General features: G+C 42.5%; 3 protein-coding genes across 5 annotated transcripts; 1 reads left to right on the forward strand and 2 right to left on the reverse strand.

Annotated features, from left to right (window-relative positions):
- Positions 1-4,357: 4,357 nt before the first annotated feature.
- LOC125508205 (uncharacterized) lies at positions 4,358-10,995 on the reverse strand. 3 transcript variants are annotated; one of them, XM_048672811.2, is made up of 13 exons: positions 10,549-10,995; positions 9,405-9,491; positions 8,805-8,891; positions 8,475-8,521; positions 8,343-8,400; positions 7,666-7,779; positions 7,379-7,498; positions 6,940-6,984; positions 5,645-5,907; positions 5,378-5,567; positions 4,845-4,917; positions 4,632-4,758; positions 4,358-4,547 (listed from the first exon to the last, which is right to left on the reverse strand). In XM_048672811.2, exons 2-11 carry the CDS (start codon positions 9,475-9,477, stop codon positions 4,871-4,873), a joined length of 1,044 nt encoding a protein of 347 aa, XP_048528768.1. In that variant the 5' UTR covers positions 9,478-9,491; positions 10,549-10,995; the 3' UTR covers positions 4,358-4,547; positions 4,632-4,758; positions 4,845-4,870. The 3 variants fall into 3 exon arrangements, with proteins under 3 accessions (XP_048528768.1, XP_048528770.1, XP_048528771.2); XM_048672813.2 differs by lacking the exon at positions 6,940-6,984; XM_048672814.2 differs by lacking the exons at positions 9,405-9,491; positions 10,549-10,995 and having other exon boundaries at positions 8,475-8,531; positions 8,805-8,822.
- A 31-nt stretch (positions 10,996-11,026) lies between these two features.
- Positions 11,027-13,687, forward strand: LOC125508203 (uncharacterized). The gene is made up of 5 exons (XM_048672810.2): positions 11,027-11,404; positions 11,803-11,948; positions 12,028-12,304; positions 12,726-12,998; positions 13,078-13,687. The coding sequence occupies exons 1-5, from the start codon at positions 11,096-11,098 to the stop codon at positions 13,555-13,557; spliced, it is 1,485 nt and encodes a 494-aa protein (XP_048528767.1). The 5' UTR covers positions 11,027-11,095; the 3' UTR covers positions 13,558-13,687.
- Positions 13,688-15,483: 1,796 nt separating this feature from the next.
- VIP5 (plus-3 domain-containing protein) lies at positions 15,484-18,059 on the reverse strand. The gene is made up of 2 exons (XM_048672816.2): positions 17,920-18,059; positions 15,484-17,818 (listed from the first exon to the last, which is right to left on the reverse strand). The coding sequence occupies exon 2, from the start codon at positions 17,789-17,791 to the stop codon at positions 15,809-15,811; it is 1,983 nt and encodes a 660-aa protein (XP_048528773.2). The 5' UTR covers positions 17,792-17,818; positions 17,920-18,059; the 3' UTR covers positions 15,484-15,808.
- Between the last annotated feature and the right edge of the window lie 384 nt (positions 18,060-18,443).

Genomic DNA, 18,443 nt, shown 5'->3' on the forward strand with positions numbered 1-18,443 from the left:
GGACTCACTTGTTTTTGAATCACTTGAGACATGCAAATCATACCACATGGGCAAGATGACTGAAAGACCTCGTTTTCAGTAAGATGGAACAAGAAAGCAACTTGTTGGAAGTAATACATTTTGATGTGTGCAGTCCAATGAGTGTTGAGGCACGCAGTGGATATCGTTATGTTCTTACTTCACAGATGATTTGAGTAGATGCTGAGTATATTTACTTGATGAAACACAAGTCTGAATTATTGAAGGGTTTAAGTAATTTCATAGTGAAGTTGAAGATCGTCGTGACAAGAGGATAAAATGTCTATGATATGATCATAGAGATGAATATCTGAGTTACGAGTTTGGTACACAATTAAGACATTGTGGAAATTGTTTCACAACTAATACCGCCTGGAACACCATAGTGTGATGGTGTGTCTGAACATCATAACTGCACCCTATTGGATATGGTGCATACCATGATGTCTCTTATCGAATTACCACTATCGTTTATGGGTTAGGAATTAGAGACAACCGCATTCACTTTAAATAGGGCACCATGCAATTCCGTTTAAACGACACCGTATGAACTATGGTTTAGAAAAACCTAAGCTGTCGTTTCTTAAAAGTTTGGGGCTGCGACGCTTATGTGAAAAAGTTTCAGGCTGACAAGCTCGAACCCAAAGCGGATAAATGCATCTTCATAGAATACCCAAAACAGTTGGGTATACCTCCTATTTCAGATCCGGAAGCAAAAGTGATTGTTTCTAGAAACAGGTCCTTTCTCGAGGAAAAGTTTCTCTCGAAAGAATTGAGTGGGAGGATGATGGAGACTTGATGAGGTTATTGAACCGTCACTTCAACTAGTATGTAGCAGGGCACAGGAAGTTGTTCCTGTGGCACCTACACCAATTGAAGTGGAAGCTTATGATAGTGATCATGAAACTTCGGATCAAGTCACTACCAAACCTCATAGGTCGACAAGGATGCGTACTACTTCAGAGTGGTACGTAATCCTATCTTGGAAGTCATGTTGCTAGACAACAATGAACCTACGAGCTATGGAGAAGCAATGGTGGGCCTGGATTCCGACGAATGGCTCGAGGCCATAAAATCCGAGAGAGGATCCATGTATAAAACAAAGTATAGACTTTGGAAGAACTACTTGATGGTCGTAAGGCTGTTGGGTGCAGATGGATTTTAAAAGGAAGACGAACAATGATGGTAAGTGTCACCATTAAGAAAGCTCGACTTGTCGTTAAGATGTTTTTCGACAAGTTCAAGGAGTTGACTACGATGAGCTTTCTCACTCATAGCGATGCTAAGAGTCTGTTGGAATTATGTTAGCAGTTACTGCATTATTTATGAAATCTTGCAGATAGGATGTCAAAACATTGTTTCCTCGACGTTTTTCTTGAGAAAAGGTTGTATGTGATACTACATTAGGATTCAGCTTCTCGCAAGCAAGGATACCGAGGCCTCTGAATCAGTAAATGCAAGTCAACTTCATGTTGGCAAACACCTAATGGGTAGTATACACCTAGTGAACGGGCAACCTCCACTAACCCAGGTCATAATGCACACAATGACTGGGACACCGGAATACCCGACTCAACGGCTTTGGAAATCGCGAACAGTCACCATGGGTAACGATTTTTCCATCAACTCTATATTGATATATAGATTCTGGAGAAACATATAACCGGAAGTCTACAATTGTCGACATACATTTATCAACTAGATTGAAAAACATTTCACGTGATTCAGGTCCAAAGACCATGGCCATGGCAAAGTGTGAACAACACTCGGACTAAAGTCGAGCAAAGGGTATAATCTAGGTAGAAATAATCTTGCTCAATAAAGGGAAAGGTATTCACATAAGCAATACCTACACCAGTTTTCTTCTGGAAACAGAATTGAGAACAATGAGGTGGTGAAACATAGAGCAAGTATTATAGCACAAGGGTTTACGCAGATACCCAACTATTCTCCAGAGGTGGAATCTCTTTCCGATAACTTATATCATTGGCAGTACAAATCATCTATCTATGTAGTTGATAGGTGTAGTGATTACATATCGATGTCGATCACTAGATTCGGACATAGATGGTTCCCAATGGAATATCACTTCTGAACCAAAATGCAAAATGCTACATACACTGTGTAAAAAAAACCAATAAGTCACCTTATGACTTATTGTTGTCGGTACATTTTGGTACAATCAACATAGTGAGTTCCTTATACACAAGGATTACTCCTACAATGATGATTACACATGCATGTCTGTCGTACACAGGGATTACTCCCGCAATGACAAAGCACATGATCATCTTAATAACGGATTTTGAGATGAAGGATTGGGTAAAACCCCAATCACCTTCACTCATACTTTATGGTATGCTATGTTGTCTATATTCAAAATATATTGAAGAAATTCATTATGGATAAATCTTATGCATCCATAAATCGCATGGCTTCGTTCTCTAGACATAGAGAAAGATTCATTAAAACCATGAGTTGATGAGAATGCGATATTGGGACATAAAGTTTCATATCCTAGTGCCATTGGATCCACCACACATAATTGGTTGAGGCTCAAGAATATCTTTCGATATCTCCAAGGAATCAAATATCTTGTCCTAGTTTTTCAGTTTTAGAGAAATCTTGGCACCAATATCATTGGATAAATCGGTTAGATCCCCACTATGTTAGATCATAGACAAGCTTTGTGTTCCTCCTAGGTGTGGTAGCCATACCATGAAAGTCTTCGAAATAGACCTTAGTGGCTACATCCACCAACCATCATCTCAAAGATAATGTTGTGTGTGTTATCTGGATACAAACAGGGTACATAGTAAGCAATATCTTCATATTGTTCATCTACAAGTCAAATCATGTGACAACCATGAAATCTCTACCAACTTCAACATTCTGGAAACATGTTCATGGAATTGTTATTCAATACTTCAAGATATGCAAGTATCAGTGGGAGTATCTTCCTGAATTACTCATGTTCAAAGGACCATATTATACTCCTTTTCTCTTTATAAGTTTACTTTTGCAGGTTCTCATCAAGGTTTTTAATGAGCTAATATCAACATGAGATCATATGTCATACTTTCTATTTTTCCCACCGGGGTTTTTAGGAAAGTATACAGAACATATTTATTATCCTCTAAACTCTATGGATTTTCCCATATTTGAGTTAAAGGGACAATTATCATGATATGTCATATATTTCTCCTTATATTTTTGCCACTGGCTTTTAAAGGAGTTTTCAATGACATATCAGATCACACTCTTTTCCCTTATGAGCTTTCCTTCAAAGTTTCTCATAAAAGGTTTAATGAGGCGACATATGCAATACTTTCTATTTTTCCCACTGAGGTTTTTAAAGGAAAATATACAGAGCATATTTATTGTTCTCCAAACTCACCAATGAGTTTTCTCATTTCTCAAAGGTTTTCTCATATGAGTTATCAAGGAGACAATAATCATTATATGTTGCACCTTTTCTCTTTATTCTTTTTTCATTGGGTTTAAAGGAGTTTTAGCAACATATCTGCTCTATTCTCCTCATATTTTTTTCACAGGGTTTTGGGGGGAGATTCTCAAGATTAGTGTGTCCAACCCCGAATAGTCATGTCTCTTCTCTCTCTATTGAGGGATGCCTCCAAACAGGCGCCTCTTCTTCCCACCTCTTCCAGATGTATATATACTTGAGAATCAATAGAAATCCGGACTAATCGTCCATTACTTTCATTCAATCTCGTTTTACAACACTATTCAAGCAATTACGGCGAATCATGCATCTCGTCCTGACTACACCCGTTCCTGGAGCAAGATGGCAGAAACCTCCTCCAAGATCATATAAAATAAATATTGATGCTTCTTTCTTTGATGATGGAGGAGGGCGTGATCATTGCAATTCTTCAGAATTTTCAACGAAAGCTATGGCAGGGGCATCAGAATCTCGATCATACTCTCAAACGCCCGAACTGCAGAATCCTTGGCTCTACAACATCACCTGGAATTCGCGGTCTGAAATTACTCTATATAAGGTCGGCTGTACCAAGGTGGTGATGGAGTCCGATTGCCTGGAGCTGGTCGAAGCTAGCAATGGGAAGATTGAAATATGGAGTCCTTGTGCAGCAGTTTTGGCATACTGCTTACATATTTAGCTCATGGATTTCATTTAGGCATTGTCCCAGGGAAGCTTATGGTTTAGCACATTATCCTGCTAGGGGTTGTTATGATTCTAAAACTAGTTATGATTCGGTAGATGGAGCTCCCAGTTTCTTGTTATGGCATGTACTACTCGACATAACCCTGCCAAAGATTGAATAAAAGTGCCATGAGGCTTTACCTTCAAAAAACATGAAAGCAACCAATGATATTCTAATAAATAAATAAACCAATGCTGCTGCTGGTTTGGAGGACATTCATCATGTCATTTATAACAAGGGGAGCACATAAACATAAGGACTTCGCGGATACTTTATCTACACTTAGTTACATCACCAGGGCCGGAACGAGTTGTGGTTAGCTTCTAACAAGAGTCAACGAGCCTACAGAAAAAACAGATGACATCAAGTTTATATGAGATATACATGCAGCGCTAACTGTGGACTGAATTCCAGATAGAGACTTACCAAAATGACCTTGTATTCAGATCGTCCGGTCCCAAAGTCATTCCGACTAGAACAAATTTCATATTAAATGAACAAAATGAAATACTCTATTACTTTCACCAATGAAGCGGCTATACCAATGAACAACCTGTGAGACCGATCCAAGATTAGTCATTGTTCAGCACCATATTCCAAGATTTGAAATTCGTGGCAACAAAGTAAAAAGGTAAATACCAATCAATGGGCTACTCTACTGAGGCTTAGCTTGCAGGTAGAGCGTTAGATTGCTTCTGCGTCTTCTTTTTGCCTAGAGAAGAGAAATCAATAATATGATGTAAGCACGCCTCATTTGTTTTCTGCAGGTTTCGAGACATAAAAAAAGGTACTGGTACAAGAGCCTTCCAATAAAATTAGATCAAACATTCTTGTAATGATTAAGGGTACAAATGAATTGCTCTTTAGTTTATATCAGAACTGAAGCACACCATGATACTTTAGTGTTTTTTCAAAGAAAAACTGTTGCTTTATTATTGAAGAACTACACCAAAATTAAATGCCTGAAATTATTTGCCATGCAGATCTGGATCGTGAATCATGTGATGATTACGTCTTCCCTAACTAAATGCTTCCTATGTTCATTTTAGCAGTAAAAGTATCAAAAGATATACAACAAAGTAGCAACTAATAATGAGCAGATTAATTACTTATTCGACATGGCCAAATTATTTTTTACAGGACAAAGAAAAGTATTAAAATCCAGCTCTAACCTGTGGTTTTTGAAGAAGGAACTGCCGCTTTGTTGCACCTGCTTCTTCCCAATTCATTTCTAACTGCAGATACTGGAGTGTCTGCTCTCTGAGCTTTTGTTGCCTGCAGACGACTTGGCCCGCTTGATGATAATTGTGGAGAGATTCCTGAGCACAACCCTGATGTGCTTGCAGGCAGCTGATCTAGAAGCTGTGGGAACATGCACCACTCAGTAACAGAAGATGTTAAGATATTGCGCCTATGATCACAAGGAGATGGCCCCAAACCTTTTTTTGAGGAGTGCTGCTGTTCCGAGCAGCATGTAATACTGAATTATCAGAACCATGTAATACCGAATCATCAGAACCATGTAATGTTGAATTATCACATGGTACCAACCCATTATTCTGTGACGAGTTTGCAGTTGTATTACTTGCATAGCTGTGTGACTGCTCCGCGCATGATTCACGGTAAAGCTGAGCAAGCTCCAATCGAAGCTGGTAGTTTCCCCGTGAATGATACATTTTTGTAGCAAGAGGAGCTGGCACATCTGATAAATTAAATGAAGAAATCATAACACCATCTCATAAGAACTACCTGTGCAGAGAAACTTAAAAAACAGTATGATGTTAGCCTTAACTTGGAAGGCAGAAACTTATCATTTGCTAGGTTATTGGTGCCCCCAGCTAGACACAGGCGCAAGTTTTACAGTCAAGCCAATGTGAAATAATATAGGACCCGAACAAGAAACTGTGGTTCCCACTCGGATCCTCACGTAACACAGACCCTTCATGTATATTTTATTCATTTGTTTAGCATGTAAGTATTTCCTTGTGAAAAACTAGTATAGTATATTTTACATATACTCCCTCCGCCCCATAATATAAGATCGTTTTGCAAGCTGTAGCTTGCAAGACAATCTTATATTATGGGACGGAGGGAGTATTATTCAAGTCCCATATATTTCACGTATATTCTAATGTGCTTTTCTAATAAGATTTTGCCGACGACAAAATTGCTAGTGAAAGAGTCAATGTGATGATGATCAACCAGAATTGATACCAAACAAACCGACATCCGTGTAGCACTTGAAACTGGAAACCCCATCGAAGAAAAAGCTGTTGGGTGGGCATCAGCGTAGGAGCTCATATTATTGATGATTAAACTATGTCTAACTACAATTAAGAAATATTTGCATTGCTCACAATAATCAACTGCTGCATTTCTAAGCTTCAACCCCAGAAGAATAACATAAGTAAAATTCACTCCTAGACATCATTCTCCTTTTTTTTGGTGAGTAACTCCAGACATCATGTTGGCACTGAGACATCACAAAATCAACAATATTTTGATTGACACTGTCAAATCATATCATTTGCTGAAGCACGGCGGACTGATTTTAAATTTATAGGACGTATAAAGGGGATGCTGTCGAATAAGGAAATTATTTCTGCAAAGGCCAACCAATTCCGTGTTTAAGACCAAACTTGGCTCCCAAAAATGGTCGTTAGCATGATTAGATGCATGTGCATAGAAAACATAAGCGGCACAAAACATAAGCATACTGATAAGTACATTGTACCTCTAAAACGACTTTCAGGAGCATTGATGGCAGGGGTTTTGAACCCTATACAACAAAGAAGCATAAAATAAGCCATGGCACGATTAAAACCTGACCAGAAAGTTGGTCCTTGCCACAACCATTATATAGCTACCAATTGAAACATCTATCCCGACAGTGAAGCTGCAACCCAAGAGTCAAACACATCTGCTACCTCTGTAGTCCGTACTATCAATTTCTCTAGATAATGGACTTGGATTGACATATTTCACATCTAAACAAAAGTGGGCTTAGAAATATGTATCACGGAGGATCACAAGCTAATGCAAACCACAAACGTGGAGGCAATACTAATAACAGCAGTACATACAAAGGTGAAATGTTTCAAGAAACTATTCAACATCAAATGAAGTAGAATAAAAACTTCACCAGATTGAATTAGAAAGAAAGTACCACTTACTTTGATCAGCAATAGAATTTAAATGTTTGCTCTCGTTTCCATTGGTCAACTCAAAGTCATTGACTATGTTCTTATTTTCAGGCTGAGACTTTAATTTCACTTTTATATGTACCTTTTGATCTATCAGATGTCAAGGCAGCAAAACTTCGAACGGAAATCCATATAACAAGGAATTGATATGAAGATAAAACATTGAACATAAAAAATGCATATAGCAGAGTAACGTAGACACCCAAAGTAAATAAACAAGAATCAAATTGTTTCGCATAAGCTATTAACACGGATACTTCCATTGCTTGTCAGCTTTATTTTCCTGCCCTTCTTTGGAGGCTTCATAGGATGAACATCGTCTTCTACACCCATCGAATCGTTTGGTTTCACCTTCCCTGAGCTACATCGCTCTGCAGAAGTCAAAATATCAATGAACTTCCAGATCAGTTCAATGGACTCACATTGTAAGGAAAGTGTAACTTTAATTAAAGTCACGCCAAGCAAATGTGTAACAAGGAAGGTTTGAACAGTCATAAATCAAAAACCATGAAAACTCAAACTTTTGGTATATAACATGTCAAGTATTGTTGTCTGTACGTTTTAACGGAATATAGTAATCGAACGAATAACGCCGCCCTAAATAAATGAATTATTTCACAATACACTACTATGTTGATTAACATTATTGGCCAGTTGCATGATGAATAATAGAGTGGTTGTGCCAATAGTCATTACTAAAGTCAAATTATGACAACACAACGACATGGGGCCTTTTGGATATACATACTGCAAATTATGTAGTTTATGCACTGACTAGCTTGGAGTCATGCTAAATAGATGTTTGCAGCATTGTTTCCAACCAAAACAGTATGTAGTTTATGCACTGACTAGTCTGGAGTCATATTCACTGTCATGCTATCATATGAACTAAATTACACCAAAACAGCGTTTAGTGTAACGTGTTGAACAATACCTGCATGAGGTGCATAATGGCTGGCCTTAACAGGCTTCTGGCATGTATCACAGCGGACCTTCAATATAAGATGTTAGCTCAAATTGGAAGCAGAAAATGAAAAAGGGGGAATCTAGATTTATCAAAAAATACCAGGTCCAATGGATCAGCCATAGGTTTTGATCCGAATATATGCATATCTGCACATAACTAAATCATAAATTGTGGCGTCAACTGATAACTTTACAATGTGAATACAATATAATGGCACTGTGTGTCACAACATAAACATGACATGTAGTATATGAGCCGAGAAACAAACTGAGAAAAACTGATCAGTTATCAAATAAAATACACATCAGACAAAACTGAGTAATAAAAATGGTTGCTAGAAAAATAGTGCCACTGATAAAGGCACGCAGAAGTTGTAATGTTAGTGTGTGAGTCTCTGATCTCCTGGTTCAAGAAATGGAAGGAACTTACCATCTTCATCAAGCAAATTTGGTTCATGTGCGCTAAGAAGTTGCTTGTGTAGGATATGTGAAGCACCCTTCTCATTAATCACCTCATCTGCCAATATGTCAGGGGGGAATCTTATTTTCATTCTCAAATACCCAGAAGGTTTAAGTTATATACGTTTTTCAAACAATGAGCATTTATTTTATTCTCTTATGAGAGCTATGTTTAAAAAATCCAGCAAAATGAAATATGGAGGCAAGTAACCGAAATTCAGTTCTCCAAATATGATTAAAAAAAACATAACCTTGCATACAGATGGTGAAATTTCTAAGGTCACTACACTACCTCCAAACAGAGATAATGTAAACGGAGACATAATAAGTATACAGGTCACAGGTATTCGTGAAAATGGAAACTTATATTGGAGACTGAAGTCATGTTGACTTCTATATTATATAGACAAACCAATAGTTTTGCAATCAAGAAAACAGCTGGAAAGGCATCATGACTTGAATTTTATAATACCAATGCTACTGGTTTTACTCTGGTGGATATGGGGAATTGGGGATCCGCCAATAAAATCAAGAGAATAAACTAAATGGAAGCTCATTTGTTATAGTTTACCAGGTGTGGCATGATTTTCCATCATTAGCTTCAGCACAGAAGCCATTTTAAAATGTCCAGCCATGCAGACCATTTTGTAATAGCAACCTACATTGAACCAAATGCACATGATATTAGTTAAAGTTTATTCAAACATCCAAAGTTGGATGTGGGTGATATCATGTTGCAAGAAACTTTGCAATGCGTTCACTAATTCAGAACTAGTAGTTTGATTATATGCCTGGTCATTGTCTTTCCAGCATTTAGTCTCTCCATGGAGAAAACGGATGCGCAGATATGTCACCGGTATGTGGTGTCCCATGTGCCACCGATTCATGAACAAATCTAATGGGAAATTTCAACAACACAAGTGCAGCTCGCATTTCATAACTAGAAACAAACTTAAAAACATTTGGCACTAGAAGTTGCTGATGTCCACAATTCAACATGTCAATTTTTTCTGAATATTTATAAAATGAAATTAAATCCTAAACATTCAAGGCTGAGACAATGAACAAAAATAATCACAGACCTACGCTGACAATTCAAACTCCAAGCTCTCTAAGCATCGCCATGAAAATTGTGAATATAGTACTGTTAACTCAATACCCTGTCACCTCGCCAACTTATCAGCCAGTATTGCGTAAGTTCCATTTGCATGCGGGGCCTAATCTTTTCACACTCCTGAGAGTTAAACCAAAACTGTAAAAAAAATACCTAGAATTGAACTGATGTTACATTGACATTCCCCATCCAGCTTCTCACATTGCGGCAAATCTAATGAAATCCTAAAATGTGTGCCCCGAATGCAAGTTTGATCTCCCCACCATTACGTCCTCTCCTACTTTCAGATCACACTACACTTAAACGTTTCAAACAACGATAAGTGCGCAACTAACAGGCAAAGCACGCGAAGCAGTGTCATGTACAATGTGACAATCCGAATATCACACACCTATGATCATTCCACTAGTCGCTAATTCATTTCAAATTTGAGATCAAATTCCGAATAAAAAACTCTTAGGAATCTCAAAAACTTGTTTCACAAGTCAGGGCTTCACTAAAACGAATCACGGAGTTAGATCGAATTACGACTAAATTTTGACGAACTGACCCCAGTAAAAAACACACGGGAAATTTTCTTTTAACTTCACAAGTGCCTCACCTGCAATAGCCGAATTCCTGGACGACGCCGAGCCCTCAAAAAATGCCGAAAAAATCAGGGGATGTTGAGGAAATCTCGGTGTCAATCGGTGGCCCTCTGGCGCCGCAGGCGTCTCCGCCGGTAGGACTGTTCGCCGGCGGGCGCCTCCTTCCCCCTCGCAATCCCACTTGTCACATGCCAAATTCCGCGACTAGGAAAGCGCGAAAAAAGTGAGCCGGAGGCGGAGGAAGACGCAGGAGAAGCGGCAAGGTGGCGCGGAGAGATCTCCTACGCTCGGCGGAGGATCCCGGCGATCGCCGGCGGCGAGGGGGAGGGGAATAGGCGCACGAAGGCGAAGCGAGCGCCAAGCGTTTGGAGATTTGGGGCGGAGGCGTTCGGCCTCGGTCGGTTCTTGTAACGAGCGAACCGACCGGGTGGGACGCCTGGTCTGGGTCCGGATCCAACGTAGCTGGTCCGACCTAGCCAGCGCCGCTCGCCGCTTAGCTGCTCGCCGCGGCAGCAAGGGGAGGAGGGGAAAGCAAAAGAGGGCGGCATCTTTGCGTCGGCGATGGCGGCGGCGGCGGGGGCGAGGAGCAGGGTGGCGTTCGTGCTGGTGGACGGGATAGGGGACGTGACCATCCCGTCCCTCGGCGGGCGTACACCGCTGGAGGCGGCCGCGGCACCGCGGCTGGACGCTGTGGCGGCGGCTGGGGTGGTCGGGCTCATGGACCCCGTGGAGCCCGGGCTCGCCTGCGGCAGCGACACGGCGCACCTCTCCCTCCTCGGGTACGATCCCCGCGTATACTACCGCGGCCGCGGCGCGTTCGAGTCCATGGGCGCCGGCCTCGCCATGGCCCCGGGCGACATCGCCTTCAAGGTCTGGTTCTGGCGACGGTTGATTACATTTCTTACTTCTTATAGCAGTATATCAGCCTTAGTACGCTCTTGTGCCTTATTATTTCTAATTACTTAGCTTACCTCATAGAGTATTGCTAGGTAGTTTACTGTTAATGGTTCAGATCATTGACTGGTCTTGTAATTCCTTTACTAAACTGGAGCCCTTTCTTGTTAGATTTTTGCATACTAACAATGTATTGTTGTTTCCCTTTGCTGAATTATTGCCCTGGATTGTAGACTGGCACTCCCTCCGTAAAGAAATATAAGAGCGTTTAGATCATTACTTACTGAGGGAGTACTTTTGAAGCCATGCAGTAAACGGTGTGTCTGAACTGATGAATGTATTGTTTCCCTTTGCTGAATTATTTACCCACACAGTCGAACTTTGCTACATTGGACGAAAGCACGGGGGTTATCGTCAGCAGGAGGGCGGATAGGCACTTTGAGGAGGAAGGCCCAATCCTCTGTGCTGCATTAGATGGGATGAAGCTTCCATCGTTTCCCGAATATGAAGTGAGAGTCAGGTGCACCACCTATTCATACTGAGCATTGATGTGTTATTACTGTTTTTCCTATTACCATAATTAACACCTCTTTCTACAGGTACGCTACTGAGCACAGATGTGGTGTGGTTGTCAAAGGACCAAGGCTAAGTGGAAACATTTCCGGAACTGATCCGTTGAAAGACAACCGCTTGCATCTAAAGGCTGAACCTTTGGATGATTCGGAAGAAGCCAAAAACACCGCAGCTGTGGTTAACGAGCTCTCTAAGGAGATCACGCGTATACTGGTTTCTCAACCCATCAATGCAAAGCGTGCAGTTGAGGGGAAGAATATTGCTAATGTTGTGCTATTGCGAGGCTGTGGTATCCGGATTGAGGTTAGTGAACTCAATATTTGTCTCGTGCAACTACTAATTCCTAGAATGGGGTGTTATCTGTCGTGATAAATTGATAATTCCTGCAGTAATAAATAGGAATAAATTTAATAGGTTTGGAAAGGTTTGCACAATGCTCTTTGCTTTGGAGTACCATGGTTCAATCCCATCAAAATAAGTATAATCCTGATCTGATTCTTGAGTTCTAATGTTGATTTTTTACCAACTTAAGCTTAGGGTATCTTGTCATCATAACACATATAGGAACATACTTTTGGCCAACACCTACATTGGCTCTTCCAAATCTATTGAAGATTACTCCTACGAGCATAAGAGTTTCGCATCTAAAGCATGCAAGAGTTCCCTGCTGGAACTTGATGCTACTTGACTTCCATTCTAATGAAGTGGCATGCGCCTATACTAGGTACCTCCCTTTGAAACCAAGCATGGACTCACGCCGTGCATGGTAGCTCCTACCAAGATCATAGCCGGGCTGGGGCTGTCATTGGGCATTGATATCCTTGAAGCACCTGGAGCAACTGGAGATTATAGAACTCTCTTAACTTCCAAGGCAAAAGCTATAGCCAAGGCACTCTCTGCTCCTCTGGACACGCCACCTCGTGTTTTTGTGCCTGGAGAGGATGAATATAAAGCCGGAAGAGAAAACGGATATGACTTTGGTTTCTTGCACATCAAGGTTAACATAAATATAGGCTCTCTTTACAACTAGTATTAACTGTGTGATGCTGATAGTTTGTCTTATAACGTTAATGCAGGCTATTGATGATGCTGGCCATGACAAGGCTGTCAAGTTAAAGGTGCGAGGCCTGGAAGCTGTTGACCGGGCTATTGGTCAGCTTGCAAGGCTCCTGTGGGAAGCTGAGAAGTCCGGGCAGTACCAGTACTTCCTCTGTGTCACTGGAGACCACTCTACTCCGGTTGAGTACGGAGACCACAGCTTCGAACCTGTCCCGTTTGCGATATGCCGGCTGAGAGATTTTGTGGGAGCAATTGGGGAGGACAATGTGATGAACACCCCCCTCGACGATTTCCCACTGCCTTCGGTTAAGTCCGGAGAAGATTTAACCGATGATTCAGAACCAGCGGAACACAAGCCTGAAGAGCGTAAAGCTTTTAGCGGCGATAAAGTGTGTGAATACACCGAGATTGCTGCTGCAAGGGGCTGCCTTGGGCGGTTCCCTGGAAGTGAGATGATGGGCATCATCAAGAAGTTCATGAAAGCAAAGAATGATTAACGCCAGTTTGATTGCTAACATTGTACTTGATCTTTGGGCGCGAAGCTTCTTTGTAATAACGACGAATGGATAAACGGCACAGAACCAGCTTAATATGATACGAATAAAATCTATCATGGTTGAGGTATAATGACATGTGCTTTGAATCATAAGTTTAAGCCCTTTTTTTTCCTTTTTCCTTTTTTGAGGCGTCTGGCTTATGAAACTTCTTTTTTCTATATCTATACCTACTAATAAAAGAAATAGGTATTCTTGGTCCGTCATGCTATTTTGCAGAAAATCCCCTTAAGTTTTTGGTAATAAACCCGTAGTACATATTAATCAATTTTTAAAAAATCCATAGCTTTTTAACCCTAACTCGAAATTTAACATGTTATATATGAAATTTGATTAGAAAAATATGTAGGATCTGAATATGATATTATTTTTAACTATTAACCATTTTAAAAAATGCTATTTACGATGAAATGTTAATCAATAGCGTATGATCAGTCTTTCCTTCATAGCGGTGCCGCTCCGAATTGAAAATGAACACTTCGGCAAAACTAGGATGGGGAACAAAAACAATATCTAAAAACTACACAGAAAAAATAGATTTATCATTCTATGCCGAAAGGGAGACGTCTTAAGATTGAGGCCAACGTCAACGGGAGTGGGAAGAAGGATAAATAGAAACTCAGATTGGATGCCATGTGTTGAAATAAAGGACATGAACTTACGAATTCATGGTTATTAGATTAGTAAGTGTTTTTTTTCACCCGTTGCAATGCACGGGTTCATTTGCATCGTATGCCGAGAGGGAACGTCTTATGAAACGTGTTGTATTGATGTCAAGACTAAGGCCAGCGTCGACGAAAGTGGGAAGAAAGATAAATAGAAACACAGATGGGATGCCATGTGTTGAAATAAATGACATAGACCTATTAAAGTTCGGACTCATGGTTATTAGATTAGGAAGTGTTTTTTCCATCCGTTGCAACGTACGAACTCATTTGTTAGTCTAAGCTTACGAAACTTCTGACTCCATATGTAGTCTTTTTGCGTAATTCCCTGTGCCTTCGGTGTAAGTTACACAACAATATGCAAGTAGTGGGAAGACTATAAGTATTCCTTTAGTTAACCACCGTCGCTCTAACAAAAATACTTGTATGCACCAAAAACCCCGAGTTTCACGGGTTAAATCCATTAAAAAAAGAACAAATTTTAGCAGAAGGAGCTGCTACAATTGGAGGCGAACTTGCTTTAGGAAAAACGTATTAGTAGCTGATATGCCATGGAAAGGTTACAATTTTGAAGACGCGGTACTAATTAGCGAACGTTTGGTATATGAAGATATTTATACCTCTTTTCACATCCGGAAATATGAAAAAGATATTTATACCTCTTTTCACATCCGGAAATATGAAATCCAGACGAATACAACAAGCCAGGGCTCCGCTGAAAAAATCAGTAAAGGAATACCACATCTAGAAGAACATTTACTCCGCAATTTGGACAAAAATGGAGTTGTTAGGTTGGGATCCGGGGTAGCATTATTTAGCTTGGCAAGAAGAATTTGTCACTACGTTCCGGTCCATATGAAGAATGCGCTGTTCATGCCAGAAACATACTTTCTCTCATTTATTAACAGCTATAGTTTGTGATACAAATATCTTGATTGCGCAAAGACTTGTATTGGAGCAGAGCATTCAGAATGCAATGATAAGCATAAATCTAGATACAGTAGCTGTCATTTCATACGTACAGAAACGTGAATACATCAGTGACTCCCGAGCTACAACTGCCTTGAGCCGTACAGAAAGCATAACACCAAGAATATCGTCAACACGAGCGCCGAAATACATCGAAATCAACATTGGGTTTGACCAAACTAACAATGCAAACCAATCTACAGACCAAAAAACATTCACAGGTCAATCAGGAAAGAGAAAAAACATATAACAAACATACAGAAACAGAACATTTCCACCTGGCACCATCCACTGTTTTAAGCAAGAGCAACAACTGATAGGATTCAAAGGAACTGATGCAATCCACAAATACAAACATGAAATGTATTTGCCCCAAAAAACGCCATGAAATGTCAACAACACTTTCAGACGTACAGGTCTATGTATTTATGAAAATAAACGCACAATTCGCCTGTCTCGTGCCATGAAATGTATTTATGCAACTGGTCTGGACAATTTGTCACAGCGGGCAGAAAGTCTTGTTGCCAAGAGGACAGATACATTGAGCAGAGATATATCCTTCAAAGAAGACCACGTCGCCTTTTGTAGTCGCTCACAGAGAGAGTTAGAGCATGCCTCCTTCCATCATTGTCAGGGATTTTGTAACCCATCGTTGCTTCTATCTTCTGCTTCCTTGCCATGTAGGCCTCAAACTGACCTTTGGGTCCACCATACTGCTCCAGAACAGCCAATGATATAGGAAGTTCAAAATTATGTAGCGGATTCGTTTCTGTCCCGAGATCCAAAGGTGCGTTGGTATCAACCAGCTTCCCAGCTTCAGCAGCTGCTACTAGAGCTGAAGCTGTGACTGCTGTACCAACTCGCACCCCACCCTTCACAGCTTCCGTCACAGCTATTACATTATCGCTGTTGCCATTGGCGGCTTCAGCATTTTCTGCTTCTCCTTCTGGCTTTGCTGCATAATAGTTCCTCGATCTTGTCCACCTCCTTGAGAAAGGATCATAACCAGCCTCTCCAGCCTTCAAACTTGTATTAACAGCTTTCATTTCTGATGCATTCTTGAAATTCTCAGCACGGTTCTTCCTGTTCATCTCCTCTAACTTTGCTGCCTTCTCATTAGTTGACATTGGCTGAGCAATCTTCTGCAGATGATTCAGCCTTGCACGGATCCTTTCTGCTTCTGCATCATCCCTCCGGACCAGGGCCATCTCCAACTGATCCCTCAACCTATCCTTCTCAGCAGCAACATTCATAGGACGTCTCACAGCTGATTTCTCTTTCAGCATCCGCTGTACAGTAGCTGCTGAATACACAAAATTGTAGGCCTCTATAATGGCTTCTTTCTTCTCCAGCACTTCCTGCCGGGTTGGTATGCGTACGCCATTCTTTTCAGCCTCTTGAAGCCACTCCTTGAACTCTTCTTCAAGGACAGGAGAGTCGGAGACCTGAGTCATCTGCCACCGAGCAGCATTAGCTTCATTATCCCATACAACATTGAGATACTTGCATGTTTCGTAACTCTCCAGTTTGTACTGCCGATCTGGGTCGTTAGCATCCACGTTTCTAACTATGCACAGCCTGTACTTGGGGGTGCCTGATTTTGTCTTGCCAATCCCAAGCCGCACAAAGCAACCAGATACAAGGTCCTCAAAAAAGGGTTCCATGAACCACTTCACCAGCTTTGACCTCCGAAGGGTTATGCTCTTCACATCATCAAACTTGAGAGGGTCAAGTCTACTTGGTGATTCGTCAAACTCATCATCCCGATTATCCTCAGCAATCCCAACATGGTCGTTCATCCTCCCCCTGTTACCGCCATCATTGCTGCCATCGCTCGGGGGGGTTCCAGCCCTGCGTCTATTAGGCGAGCCGCCACTCTTGGGAACCAGATCCTTGAACCTGTTACGGTACCCTTCCGGATCCTGCTGCCTCATCCTCTTGGCTCGCAGCTCGTCGAGTGCGCTCTTGGTGGCAGACCTGTCAGTCCGGGCCGAGGCCCGCAGCCGGCTGGGCGGTGGGGGAGGGCTGTCCTTCCGGGCCTTATCCGTCTTGGACGAGGACGCCCGTGCCAGCTTCTTGAGCTTGTAGTCGTCGATCCTGGTACTCCGCTCCGCCAGGATCATCTCCCTCTGCAGCTCCGTCATGTTCTCCAGCTGCTCCTTGTCGTCCTCGTCCTTGTACAGGTCGCTCCCGACGGACGGCGCGCTGTCGGAGTCCTCACCCCCGCTCCGCCTCCCCTCGTCATCAGGGTCCTCGTCGTCGTACCCTCCTCCTCCCCGGCCGCCGCCCTTCCCCGTCTGGTGCCTCTTCTTGAGCGGCACCTGCGAGCCCGGCGGCAGCCTCTTCCTCGGGTGGCTCGGCGCGACGTCCGAGTCGGAGTCGCCGTCGTCGGAGCCATCGGAGCCGCTCCCGCCGGAGTAGGAGCCCCCAGCGCGGCGCCCGTGCTGCTGCCAGCGCTGGTTCGACTGCCGGGACTGGCCGCCCTTCCCCACGGTCCGACCCGCGGCCTGGAGGAGCAGATCGTCCAGGTTAGGGTCCGGCATCGCTCCTCCTCTCCTCCTCAAGAACCCCTACAAGAACAATTCCCAATAGCAAATCGCGAAATAAACAGCAATGAGTACTCCGCCGAGTAGCAAAAGTGGAGAGGGAGGAAGAAGATCTGCTGGATTACCTTGGAGCTTCGGTGGCGGCGGCGAGAGGTCGATGGACACCGTCGAACACGAGAGGGGAAAAGGAGAGGTTCTGATCTGTTGTTGGGCCTTGGCAGCAGCAGAGAACTCAACAACGGGCCCGTTTATTATTACGCTGCCTATACCTGGCCTATAGCTGGCCAAACGGGCCGGCCCGCCATGGCACGATTTTTAGTCGGGCCGTGCCGTGCCGTGCGGCCTGCGTTCTGCCCCCTCCGGCCCAAGCACGGGCCGGCCCGATGGCACGCTGGCCCACTAGCCTGATGGCCTGCTAGGTTGTTACTTGGGCTGATTTTGGCCTGCTGGGCTGTTTTTATGTGTTATATATATATAAATTCTGGATAAAAAATAAAAAAAATAAACGGGTCGTGCCGTGTCGGCCCGCATGCCCAGCCTTCAGGCCCAGGCATGGCCCAAGGCAGGCCGCGTGCCTGGCATGGCCCGATTAGAGCGTGCCGGGCCTGGCCCATCACGTGTCGGGCCAGCGTGCTTGCGGGTCGGCATG

The sequence above is a fragment of the Triticum urartu genome, chromosome 5A, assembly GCF_056163025.1.
Source record: "Triticum urartu cultivar PI428250 chromosome 5A, HENAU_Tu73, whole genome shotgun sequence".
Classification (NCBI taxonomy): Eukaryota; Viridiplantae; Streptophyta; class Magnoliopsida; order Poales; family Poaceae; genus Triticum; species Triticum urartu.